Genomic DNA, 12,359 nt, shown 5'->3' on the forward strand with positions numbered 1-12,359 from the left:
AATCAATCTGCTGTAGCCCGGCTTGTGAAAAAGCAGCGAGGAGCCCGGCACCCCTGGCGTCTGCTTGGTTATCATCCCCCTCCGCCCCTCCCCGTCCCTCCTCCCACGTTCATTACTGTCAGAAACCCGGGAGCAGGAGGGCAGATTTATGGAGGTGATTGCAGCCTCTCCCCGTGTGCCCGCTGCAGGATTAGTCACGACAGGACCGGCGGAGGGCTGACGCCAGGAGGGAGGGCGGGAGAAGATGGGAAGAAGACATCAACTTGCGGGCACAGGGGCGGCCGCGCATTTATCACAGGCTGATGGGCTGCGGGCAGCTTGCAGCTGGGGAGTGGAAAGGGTCGTGTTGGGCTCTCTAATGGGGAAGGGGGATGTGAGCGATCCCAAATGTGATGCCAACCCAGAGCCAGCTCCCCGCGAAGGTGCAGCGCTCAGACCCCTCGAAGCTCTGCCGAAATCGCCCCGCAGGGGAGAGACGAGTGCAGGAATGCACGCAAGGACAATGTCAATGCGATGCAGCAGCACGAATCTGCTCCAGCCTTCTTGCCAAGAGAGACATATTGCGATGTCCCAGCCTGCCCAGACCGCAGCACAGCCCCCCCGCCACGTCCTGTGCCGCCAGAGACTGTCTGCTGCCCTTGTCTGGGTCCCGCAGACCGCGGGGACGCGCGCTGCTCGCAAACAGCCCGCCCCGTCTCAGCTGCTCCGTCCCTGGAAACTTGGCAGGGAGAACCAAGATCTATGGAGCAGCCACAAACAAAGCCAGCCCGCCAGCCCTCGGGTCCCCCTTGTCCCCTGCACACCTACTGCCTGCCTCTCCTGGGCTCCACAGGGCACATGGCCAAATCCAAACACCCTCAGGCTCACCGGGGTACGAAAGAAACCGCCTGCACCAAGGGGGAAGGGGTGGTGAACCCTCAGGGGAAGCCCCAGCCTTGGGGGCTGAAGGATGCAGGTGGGCTGCAGGCTTTCCCCCTGCACTTGGGGCTCGCTCCAAGCTCGGCCCGTGCTCCTGTGCGTGGTCTCCTGCCAGCTTTGGCTTCAGGGAAGCAGCTGGCACGAATTCAGCCTACTTTTATTGTTCCTCCCCTCTGCTGCAACATGAGCTCACCGAGAAAGGAACAACAGGCAGCTCGAGAGCTGGAAGGAGAGCGCTGCCTTGGAAGGACACGGAACAGCCACAGGCAATCTAGCCACTGGCCAGCCCGGTCCCTAATGCTGCCCGACAGATCCCCAGAGCTGGCTGCCTACTCCAGCGGGAAGAAGCTCAAACCCAGCACTCACCCTCGAGCAGCGCAGGTCTCTGCCCCTCCGAAGCACACAGGAGCTGCCTGGGGCATCGTGCCTGTGCACAGAGCCCTCTGCTCTGCAACCTGGTGTGCTCCAGGCTGCGTGACACCCAGGAGCAGGCCGTGGAAGGGAGAAACACCGGGGTGCCAGGTAGTGCTGCTGCTGCTGGGTTGTCACGCACCGCCAAGGGATGAACACCATGCCCTCCTGATGCCTCGTTTCTCTGCAAGGTCTTGCATGTACAGACCGCATCCTTTATAGGGCTTCTCCTCATGCTGCCAGTCCGTGTAACGCCCCAGGGACTAGGAACATCACGTTCAAAGGTCAGATCTAGCTCCAGATGTCACGCAGGACACTCCTGCCATCCCACCTCCAGACCTTCAGTTCTCAGCTGGGTTCGTGCTGCAGTTACCTGCCCCGTTCGCTTCCTCCTCATGAGATACGTTTCCCAACCCCTGCTAGTTTCTTCCTGGGAATAAGAAAGGGCTGAAGCGTTTGAAGCTGCTGGCACTTCCTCAGCGTTACCTGTTAGCCAACTGAAAAGCAGCACATGAAACGATGCAGCCATGCTAACACACGCAATTCAGCTACCACTCAGCCTGCACGGCAACTGCAAACCCTTCCCACCACACGAGTGCCAAGAAGAGACAGCCGAAGTGTTGAAACAGCAAACTGACACACCACGGGAAGCTCCGACACCTAGTCCCTCGAGGATGCGGGATTTCACACAGCGAAGAGATTAATGGAGCAATCAGGCAGCCACTGTTTTACCTTTCTCACCTTAACAGGCTTTAAAGGCTGACATATATCGATTGCCACTTCTGCACCTGGAATCTGTCAAACAGAAAGGTCACTCTGACAAATAGGGAGCAGGGGTCTTCAGGGAAAACTAGAATCCCAACATTAACTTACAATCTGGGAACACAAGCTAGCTCAGTTTGCCAAAAGACTTCCAGACTTGCCTTCTTCGTTGCACATCCCTTAGTGGATCTGTAGGGGAGACAGCTCACCCCAAATCCACTGGTGTATGGGGCAAGGCAGGGAACTGGGGCGAGTGACAAAGGAAAGCAGCCCCTAGGACTACGGCATCCAGTAGCAGCCTCAAGTTATGTCAGGTTAAGGTGACTTATGGAGCTGCAGACCTGGACTGTGACAGCGCTCTCAGGTGCTCAATTATTCTGAGGTCCCAAACGACCCCTTTTGAAGAAGCCCTGGGTAGTAATCTGAAAACCAGCATCTGCTTCGTCAGCACAGGTCTGACCGTGGGGACGTTAGGACGTCCATTTGGAGGTGACCGAGGAAGGTGTTTCCCACATCATCCTGGGCCCTGTTTGGAGATGATCCAGCCAAGGACCCGGTGATGACACAACCCTCTGCAGCTTGCAAAACCAGCGAGAACCACAGCAGACGCTGGCACGACTGCCAGCACCACATTCATGGAGAACTCAAACCACTGGCTCTTAGAGGCTGCCTGGGGCATGGAAACGAAATGCGGAGTGCAATAGCAGTGCTGGGGATGCTCTGAGGAGAAGGGTCAGAAAGGAGCCCCCCTCTTCTTGTCCATCCCCTTGCGGGCCATAAAACCACAAACATTACGCAAGGCTCATTGGACTGACAGCTAAGATTTGTGTAGCAGTAGCTTGCCGAGCAGCAGGGAGATAGGGAGAGGTAAAAACCATGGAGACCTAGATCACTTGTTCTGTTAAGGCATCCCTCAATGCTTACTGCTCCAGTAAAGAAGAACCGGCTGCCGGAACATGGCTTAAACGTCCTCCTGGCCATACTGAACTGTGGCACAGAGGCTCTCTTCTGGAAGATATTACCAAGGATTTTTCTGTCTCTCTGTGTCACACACAAATGCACGCACAGAAATATGCCATGAAGAAGCATATTACTCCAGGGACCATCTCCAGTCACTGCTGTTTCCTAGGGAAATAAGCTAAAATGATGAACATCACCAACGTGACCTTGCAAGCAGTAAAACATGTATTACAAGGCAGGGTAATCAAGACAAATGGAGAAGATTAACCTGGAGATGATGGCAAGGAAGGAGGAAGGGAGGGAAGAAAGAGGGCAGAAAGCTCATGAGGGAGCTCACAGCATCCCCTGACTTTTCCAGAGGGTTGGGGAAGGTGGAGGAGAGTATGGAAAGGGCCACTGAGGGGAAAAATACAATCCCTAAGCAAGAAGGCAGACCCTAGGGAGGCATCCCTCTGCACAGGAACATGAGGGCAGGACTGACAGTGCTGCAAGGAGCTGAGCCAAGAGCCCTGAAGGTGCTAAAAGCCCCTCTTCAAACACGAACTCTAGCCCTAAGGCTGAGATAGCAATAAACCATTCAGCTCAGTGGTGGCCAACAGCTGCCCTGACCACACATCTTAGCAGCCTTCATGAGGAATAGGAGGCACCAACAAAGAGTCCTCATCAACAAAACCTACAGAAGGTGCCCAAATCTCTCCACTGGCTGTACAGGGAGCATAAGCACTTTGTAGGTTTTCTGACTCTCCCTGCCATAGCAGGTCTCTGTTGCCTAGATGTTGCTCGCTGTGAATGGGCACCCATGGACCTGGGGACTTCCAGCTGGAAAGGGCTCGGTTTCTAGTGAGGATGAAAGTCAGGCTCTTTAATCACTAGCTGCTTTTGAAGATGTCTCCAACCGAGCAAGAGATGCAGCCAGTCACTAGATAAGAGCTGTAGCACAACACCTGTGGTGGGTGTGCACGTAGGGGCTTTGGTGGGAGAGCCACTCTTCCCTTTGATCCGGCCCCTCTCCTCTCTTAGAGGAGGCAGCATCCTGAAAGCCATTTCCATTTCACAGAAATAGCCCAGAAACTGGACTGAGCCTCAGTCACCTCACCTCCCAGAAGAAAGCCCTGTGAACAGTTTCAAGTCCCACCTAAGACTTTCACACGTGTGAGATGTCAGTTGCAGCCAGAAGATCAGTCCTTCCTCTGGAGAGACCACCGCAGCACCGACATGCAGCCCATCCCCACGACACACCTCCCAGATCCTCTTGCGTGCTCTCCACACTTACCCGGCCGCAGGACCCTGATCTCCAGCAGGTTGGACGTTCTGTCTGCCAGCCGCGTCCAGCTGCTGTTGTAGTTCTTCCTCCAGAGCTCGGCCACGCACTGGTACTTGCCAGCCTCCGTGTCACTCGCCCGGCTGATGCTCAGGCGCACGTTGTTGCTGGACTCGGCCTTCTCGATGGCAGTGCGGGTCCGGAAGCCCATGTACCTGTCACCCCACTGGACCCCGCCGTCACGCGTGAAGGTGACCAGGTCGTGAAACTCAGTGCTGCCCGCTGGCTGGAAGCGCCACGTCACTGACACAGGGACCCAGGATGGGTAGTGCGGCTTGATGATGCACTGGAGGTCGAAGGACTCATTGTAGGTCACCCCAGGGGTGCGGGAAATAGCTGTGACAGCAAAACCAGCCTCTGCAAAAAAGAGAGAGAAGGGTTTTAAAGAGCATGGCTTGATTCTGCATGAACAAGCACGACCACTCGTAGACTCCATGATTCACAACCACCTCCTGGCCAAGCGATCCTCCCTCCCTGTTCCCCTGTCCAGGTCTGTAGCTGGTCACTGCAGGTGAGGGAATGATGGGGAAAATGAGAAGAAAAAGTTTTCTTCTGTGCTTTGGAGAGTTGGCAGAAGTTATGTAATCCAAGAATAGAGGCAATTTATAACTGAGAGAAGGTGGTTGCTTCTATTCACACAGCATCTCTTTTGTTCTCTTACAGATCCTAGCTATATACAATTACCCTCACATCTGCACAACTCCACAAGCTAGTCAACACATCTTTACTTTTCTAACCCCAATACTTTGTAGGTTTAGGGGAGTTTAAAACCAGCAATCTATTAACAATTTAAAGGTAACAATGATAACGTATTCCCAGTTGACTGGCTTACATTTTGGGTCAAGGAATTTCCATTGCTCGTTTGTTCTGAGCTAGAGAGAGAAAATATATATTTTTTACTGTTATGATTACTTCAGTGAAGCCTAGATATAGCAGGGACCTTGTTTTCCACCATCAACACCTCCAAGAAGTGTTTACTTTCTGGAGGTCTCTGCTGGGCGTCCAGGTGGACTTGGTGCTCTCCTTCCTCCCACTGCTGGGCCGATGACCCAGGCTTTCAACAAAGCTTTTGCTGAAGCCCCATGGGTAGAGACCCCACCAGAAACAGGAATGTCTTCTGGATCAGCATGCCACAAGCTTGAAATTACAGTTTGGGGGATGAGCTGAGAGCTCACTGCAACCCACAGAACTGCTGCTGAGGGCCAGACCAGCCACAGTGTGGATATCAGCGTATCTGCACACCTCCAATAAGTACCTCTGCAGCCCCAGTTACTCATGGCATTGCTCATGGATGTGTAATTACTGAGAAGAGAGGCCAATCTTTGGGATTAAAGCCCCTTGCAACACAGTGATTACGCCAGAGAGAAGAGAGCGGCTGAGAAGGCAGAACTGCCACATCTCATCCCCACATAAGCCATTACCTTCAGACACTGCAGCAGCTCTGGCCTTAGAAAGCCACCTTAATTTTACCAAGATCAGCTGACTCTTTAAAGTTTAATCTCCAGCTGGGCTAGGCAAGGAAACTTAATGAAGTTCTCTCCTCCTGTCTGCCATGTAAAAATAAAATCTGTTTCTCAGGTCCTCAGCAAACATGCTCATGACATTAAGGTTAATGTACAAAATCCCCTCTTCTTAGAATCACTGAATATCCTAAGTTGGAAGGGCGCCACAAGGATCATTGAGTCCCACTCCTGGTTCCACACAGGACCGCCCAAAAATCAAACCCTATGTCTGAGAGCGTTGTCCAAACCCTTCTTGAACTCCAGTAGGCTCAGTGCCATGACCACTGCCCTGGGGAGCCTGTCCCAGTGCCCGACCACCTTTGGGTGCAGAACCTTTCCCTAACCCCCAGCCTGACCCTCCCCTGTCCCAGCTCCATGCCGTGCCCTCGGGTCCTGTCGCTGTCCCCAGAGAGCAGAGCTCAGCGCCTGCCCCTCCACTCCCCTCGTGAGGGAGCTGCAGGCCGCCATGAGGCCTCCCCTCAGCCTGCTCTGCTCTGGGCTGAACAAACCAAGGGACCTCAGCTGCTCCTCATATGTCCTGCTCTCAGGACCCTTCTCCATCTTTGTAGCCCTTCTTTGGACACTCGTCTGATAGTTTTATGTCTTTATTACATCGTGGCACCAAAAACTGCATGCTGCACTCAAGGTGAGGCCACACCAGCGCAGAGCAGAGCAGGACAATCCCTCCCCTCGACCAGCCAGCAATGTTGTGCCTGATGTATCCCAGGGTATGGTTGACCCTCCTGGCTACCAGGGCACACTTCTGACTCCTATTCAACCTGCTGTCAACAAGAACGACCAGATCCCTCTCCACAGGGCTTCTCTCCAGCCTCTTGTCCCCGGGTCTGTATGTATATTCAGGGCTGCCCCCACCCAAGTGCAGGTTCTGGCACATGCTCTTGTTAAACTTCATGCACTTGGTGGTTGCCCAGCCCTCTAATTTGTCAAGATCTCTCTGCAAGGCCTCTCTACCCTCAAGGGAGTCAGCAGCTTCTCCCAGTTTAGCATTGTCCACAAACTTATTTAGTACACCTTCAAGTCCCACATCCAAGTCATTTATGAAAACATTGAAGAGAACTGGCCCTCAAATGAAGCTCTGGGGAACACCACCAGTGACTGGCCACCAGCCTGATGTAACCCCATCTACTATAAACCTTTGAGCCCAACTCATTAGCCAGTTGTTCACCCACCACATTATGTATTTGTCTAGCTGTACGCTGGATATTTTGTCCAGAAGGATGCTGTGAGAAACAGCATGGAAAGCTTTGCTGAAATCCAAAAAGATTACAACAGTGGGCTTCCCTCAGTCAGCTAGGTGGGTAATCTTGTCATAAAAGGAAATTAAGTTCATTAAACAGGACTTTCCCTTAAGGAACCCAAGCTGGCTGTGACCAATGACTGCATTGTCTTTCAGGTGTTTTTCAGTAATTCCCAGAATAATCTTCTCCATAATTTTACCAGGGAATTTATACAAAAGGACAGCATCCACACATGTAAGCGGGCACATTTTGGGCAAGACCCTCCCCCCCCCCCCAACAATACAGCAGAACCTCCTCACCCAGCCTGCCCTCCTCTACCCACAGATTTCAGAGTGCCTGCCCTTTCCTTCCCATCTGGCAGGGACTAAAATCCCTGCTGGGCTCTTGAGATCCTCAGAAGTTCAGGGACATCTGGTCTCATCTGACAGCACATCTCTCTTGTGGCTGTTGCTTCACAACCACAGTGTCGATAGATTTATGGGTTTGAACATTATCTGTGCTGGTTCAGCTAAAGAGTTTTTTACCCTGCCAGACTGGCAAACGATTAGACCTTAACTTGAAATGTGAGTGTCACTAAATTTACTGCATTTTTTTACTAGCACTTTCTGTAGCAATAAACCTCTCTTGCTCTTTCTTAGCACCTTCCATTATAGTTTCTCAAGACACTTCAAAAGCATTACTCTCAACAAAAAATATCAGATTCAGCAGCAAGAAAACAATATTAGGTATTTTCATCGCTAAATGTTACTGAGCTACTACAGCTCTGTTAGTTATAGAAAAAGGACTTTGGAACTTCTTAGGACTTGACAGAATGTGACAGTCAAATTTCTCTGGGACAAGGGACAGAGGTGGAGGGACAACTACCTTCAAATCCCATCTTCTGGAACTGCTGATCAATTTCCAGTACCTTAAATTTTAGCAAGAGTGAAAGTGACGCATTTTAAAATCTCATCACTTCATCTACCACTTGTACTCCCTGCTTCATCCCAACAAACCTCCACGAGTTGCAAAGTAAAGAGAATGGCCAACACATGGACTTACAAGAGGCCAAATGCCACTGACCTCAAGACAAAGACGCTGTTGAAACCAGCTGAGAATCTGCCTTGAGTTCTTTACAAACTAACGTCCCTATCTGTTCTTGAAACTGATACAGCAATGGTTTCTAGCTCTAGACAGAGCAGCCTCTGAAAGAAGGTCAAAAGTGAAGGGGAGGAAAGGGAAAAAAAAAAGCAAGATTTTAATCAGAATATGATATGACTTTAAAGTCTGGTCTCACACATCTTGCCAAATCTTAAGATTAATACTGTGGATAATCGAAAAAAAAAAATCTATCTTGACTTTTGAATAGCTCGCACTAATTGTTTATAGCTCTAGCATTCTGCAGATCAGGGACCTTGCAGGAATATCCATCAGTTCTTCGGTCTCCTGCAGAAAACTTTGGGAACCTGTCCAGGGCTTAATATAGCAAGGCCTGAGTGAGACCCAAGTAATTCACAATCTATGCAAAATCTCTAATGCCCTACCTGCCCTCTCCTAAATTGATGTCATTTTGCTGTGTTTGAACCAGAGGAGCTATTTGGCAGAGCAGAGTACCAGCCGCAACGATCACATCCTCTAGTTTGGCTCAGTCCCGGGTCAGCTGCTCAGGGCCTCTCGGCAGAGGCAGTGAGGACCGGTCCTGATCCACAGCTCCCGAGGACTTCTGATGCTGTTGGGGATGCTCACGATTTCTGGTGGCTGGGCCAATACATACCCTGTGTTTAGCTCTCCCATTCTGGTGGGCTGAGACGAGGTTTGCCCAGAGCATGCAAGGAGGCTTTAATGCCCACTGGCCATTGATGGAGCACCACCAAGTCACTTCCCACAGCCCAGGCTGTTGGGACATGGTGCCCCCTTTCAGCGGGCATCATGACGTTGGCAGTCTCTCTCCTCGGCTCCCATCAGCCATCCCCTGCTTTGCTCCTGCCACAGCCACCCCTCAGGTTTTGCCCTCAAATGCAACTGGGCACACAGACGTTTTGCACCAACCTTCACAGGAGCTGCAGGTGGGCTGCTGGTGCCTCCGTTTCACTGGCAAGCACACAGTGCTGAGAGCAGCCCCAGGTATTTGCAGGTGACCTCCTGGATTGAGCCAGGCGCATGGCCGCACGGCTCCCACACCTTGAGTACTCACCCAGAGGAGTGATGGACACTGGGGTACCAGCATGCCGCTCCCCAACCATCTGCCACTCCCCATCCAGTGTCCGCGTCCACTCGGCCACCCGGCACTCGTAGTGGCCCTCGTCCGCCCTGATGCTGTTGAAGATCTCCAGGGTGAAGGAGCCAGGCCGGACCTGCTCCATCTGGATGCCCCCGTAGCTGCTGCGCTCGGCATATGAGGGGCCGGGCTGCAGGGTGCCGTCCCGATCCAGACGCACGATTTCGCTGCGCCGGTTCTGCTTGTCCACCAGCTGCCAGGCGACAGAGAGGCGGCTTTGGGGCCCCACGCCTGAGCGCACGTTGCAGCCAAAGCGCAGGCTCTCCCCCTCCAAGACACTGCTGGCGTTGTTGATAATCTCCAAGGAGATGCTGGTCTCTAAGGAGAGAAACGCACACACACAGGGGAGATGATACACACTCGGCACTTGTCAGTCTGCAAGGACGCTGCTGGCCAGAGAGGTGTTTTACCAGGTGCAGGAAACTGCCCACGCATTTGGGTCCAGGCACGTCTTAAGTTCATGCGTGACCACATCCAAAAACAGTCTGTGGGCAGCGAGCTGCTCCTGGTGCCTTGCACACTCAAAGCAGGTGTCGGCCAAAGCTGGGAAAAATCTCTGCCTAGGGCTCAGGAGGCATTGCCGCGTCTTCTGTTCGCAGGTCCAGGCTGGGGTCTCAGCAAAGCTTGAGGGAATTTGTGCTGCTACAACATGCACCACATGCAACCGGCTCTGCCAAAAAAAAGCTTCCAGCTCCCTGGGCTTTTCAATTCATGTCAATCTGATTACCATCTTGCCACGTCCATTTCTGCAACACCTTTCGGGAGAAGCTTTCACAAACTCCCATCGCTCTCAACACTAGAGGTAGCTATCAATGTTTGGCAACATCAAAAAAAATTGTTATCCTGAGCTTCCCAGAGACTCTACGGCTCGTTTTTCAGAGATACTGAGTGCTGGTTACTCCTGCTGTCTTCCATCGGAGTTATGGACACTTAGCACCCTTGAAAAATCACGTTTGTTCCTAGAGCTGGTGATTTACGAAACCTCAGGAATGAAATCTGCCTGAAAGGTGGCTTTGCCTAAAAGCATTGCATTTTAACAACTGTCCAGTGCAAGATTTCTAACTGATTTTCAATGCCAAACAAATGAGACCAAATATTGGTAGAAGAAAAAAGAATTAGAATTTCTTTTGGAGAAATGAGGAGGAAAAAAAAGCTTGAGGAAAGGGCTGCATTTCCCTACAAGCCTAACAGACAGGAGACAAACGCTGCACAAAATCCTCTGTAAGCTTCCCATCTGCTTGGTCAAACCCTGTAGCTAGGGTAACCTGGGCAACACTTGCCTGGTTCTTCATGCTGCGGCTACCTGAGTTTGAGAGAGCAAAACGGAGGAGAAATAAATCAGCTGACCCTCTTCTCTCACCCTGCCTTTCATGTCTTTATCACATTCGTCTGATAAACACAAAAGGCACTCAGGCGGGCCTCTGGCAGGGCTGTTTTCACCAGGGTTGGCAGACACACAGTGACCACAACAGGGCTCCATGCTGAAGAGCAAACTGGGGCTTGAGGAGCAAGCAAACCTTGGTTTCTCCTTGTGCAAGGCGCAACCCCAACGCCTTGTACGACAGCTGAACAACAGGCACAATCTGCAGGAACCCAGCAGCTCTTAGGATAAAGCAGGGACAAGCCACTCTCCCCATTATGCCTGCTGAATACTTCAGGGCACCCAGCTTCGTGCAGAGGGTAGAGGTGTGAGGAGCAAGCCAGAGGCTGTCACACGGACCTTCACCTCAGGACCACAGCTGCCAGGTTGGAGTGATCACCAAGGTGGGGACATGTTTCCCCACTCACAAACCTGAGCAGCACAATCCCCCTTGCTCTATTGTCCCCCTCCCCTAAAAAAGACTTGCAGTTGGGATTTCAAGCCTCCACAGCACACAAACCCTTATCCTCCCCATTCCCCTTCCGAAGTCTGCTTTGGGCTGGACACACCACAGCTTCACCAGCTAGCTGCCCAGCAGAGCAGCGTCCCGGGACGGAGCGGGCAGGTCTCTACTTACTGAGCGGCAGGACGGTGATGGGGATGTTCTTGGGCCGCTTGCTCTCCTTGTCAATGAAATCCCCCGTCACAGTCTTCTCCCGCTCGGTCACCCGGCAGTTGTACTTGCCACTGTCCTCAAGGCGGAGGCGGTAGATCTTCAGCACAAAAACATTGTCGCTCTCTTTGGCTACCTTGAGCTGGCCCAGGGCCTCGCGCTGGGCGAACTCGTTGTTGAGCACCGGCACGGCGTTGGGCCCCAGGCTGGCGATGAGGGAGCTGTTGAAGGCCCAGGAGATGGAGAAGTAGCGGTCAGGGACATTCTGGGCCTCCAGGATGCACCGAAACTCCACTGGCTCGCCCACGATGTAGGTCCGCTTCTCCGTCTCCAGCCGGACGCTGAACTCCTTATCTGGGGACAGACAGACCAGCTCACGTCAGCATGGCAAAGCCCACCTGGAGAGCAGCACACCTCATGCGAGGTGGCTGCAACCTGCCAGACCCTATGTGGTCGCTACCTCTTGGACACGTGCACCTCCAGGTGGAGGGGCGAGTGGCTTGCTTTGGCTGTAAGAGGCAAAAGCTGCAAGGCCTCCCCAGCCAAATTGCCTTGTCCCCAGCCTTTCCTCCTGGGAACAGCTCTGCTGTGACACCGGGATCCAGCAGCACTGTGGGATGTGAGCTGGAGCCCAGTCTTGCTTGCCCCAGATTGCTGGGGCTGAAAGGTAGGGCTTTTAGGGATATCAGAGAGGACAAAAGAGCTCTTCTGGGTTTTTAGATCCTTAGCAGGAACCTGTGCTGCTGGCTGCAAGAAGGATTTTGACTTGCAAATGGGCCTCAGGCAATACAGAAGTGTTTGCTCAAAGTTTTAGTTTAAATTTCTGATGTGTCACTCTTATTTCCTCACTTCCCCACATCCTCATTGCCTGTGCTAGCACCAAGCGCATAAGGTGTATGTAAGCCTTAGCTCCCGCTGCAGCCCAGACACTGGCTA

At 52.5% G+C, this 12,359-nt stretch overlaps 1 protein-coding gene across 3 annotated transcripts in view; it reads right to left on the reverse strand.

The window, feature by feature from the left end:
• The window catches only part of IGSF3 (immunoglobulin superfamily member 3), an 81,135-nt gene that overhangs the window by 16,420 nt on the left and 52,356 nt on the right, over positions 1 to 12,359 (reverse strand). For 2 of the 3 annotated variants that reach the window (XM_068691903.1, XM_068691893.1), the window contains exons 4-6: positions 11,388 to 11,777; positions 9,307 to 9,708; positions 4,325 to 4,729 (exon numbers count right to left, since the gene is read on the reverse strand). In XM_068691903.1, coding sequence (XP_068548004.1) covers positions 4,325 to 4,729; positions 9,307 to 9,708; positions 11,388 to 11,777 — 1,197 coding nt within the window. The remainder of the gene's footprint in view (positions 1 to 4,324; positions 4,730 to 9,306; positions 9,709 to 11,387; positions 11,778 to 12,359) is intronic. The other variant, XM_068691915.1, reaches the window with a different exon arrangement.

This window comes from Anas acuta, chromosome 1 (assembly GCF_963932015.1).
Source record: "Anas acuta chromosome 1, bAnaAcu1.1, whole genome shotgun sequence".
Classification (NCBI taxonomy): domain Eukaryota; kingdom Metazoa; phylum Chordata; class Aves; order Anseriformes; family Anatidae; genus Anas; species Anas acuta.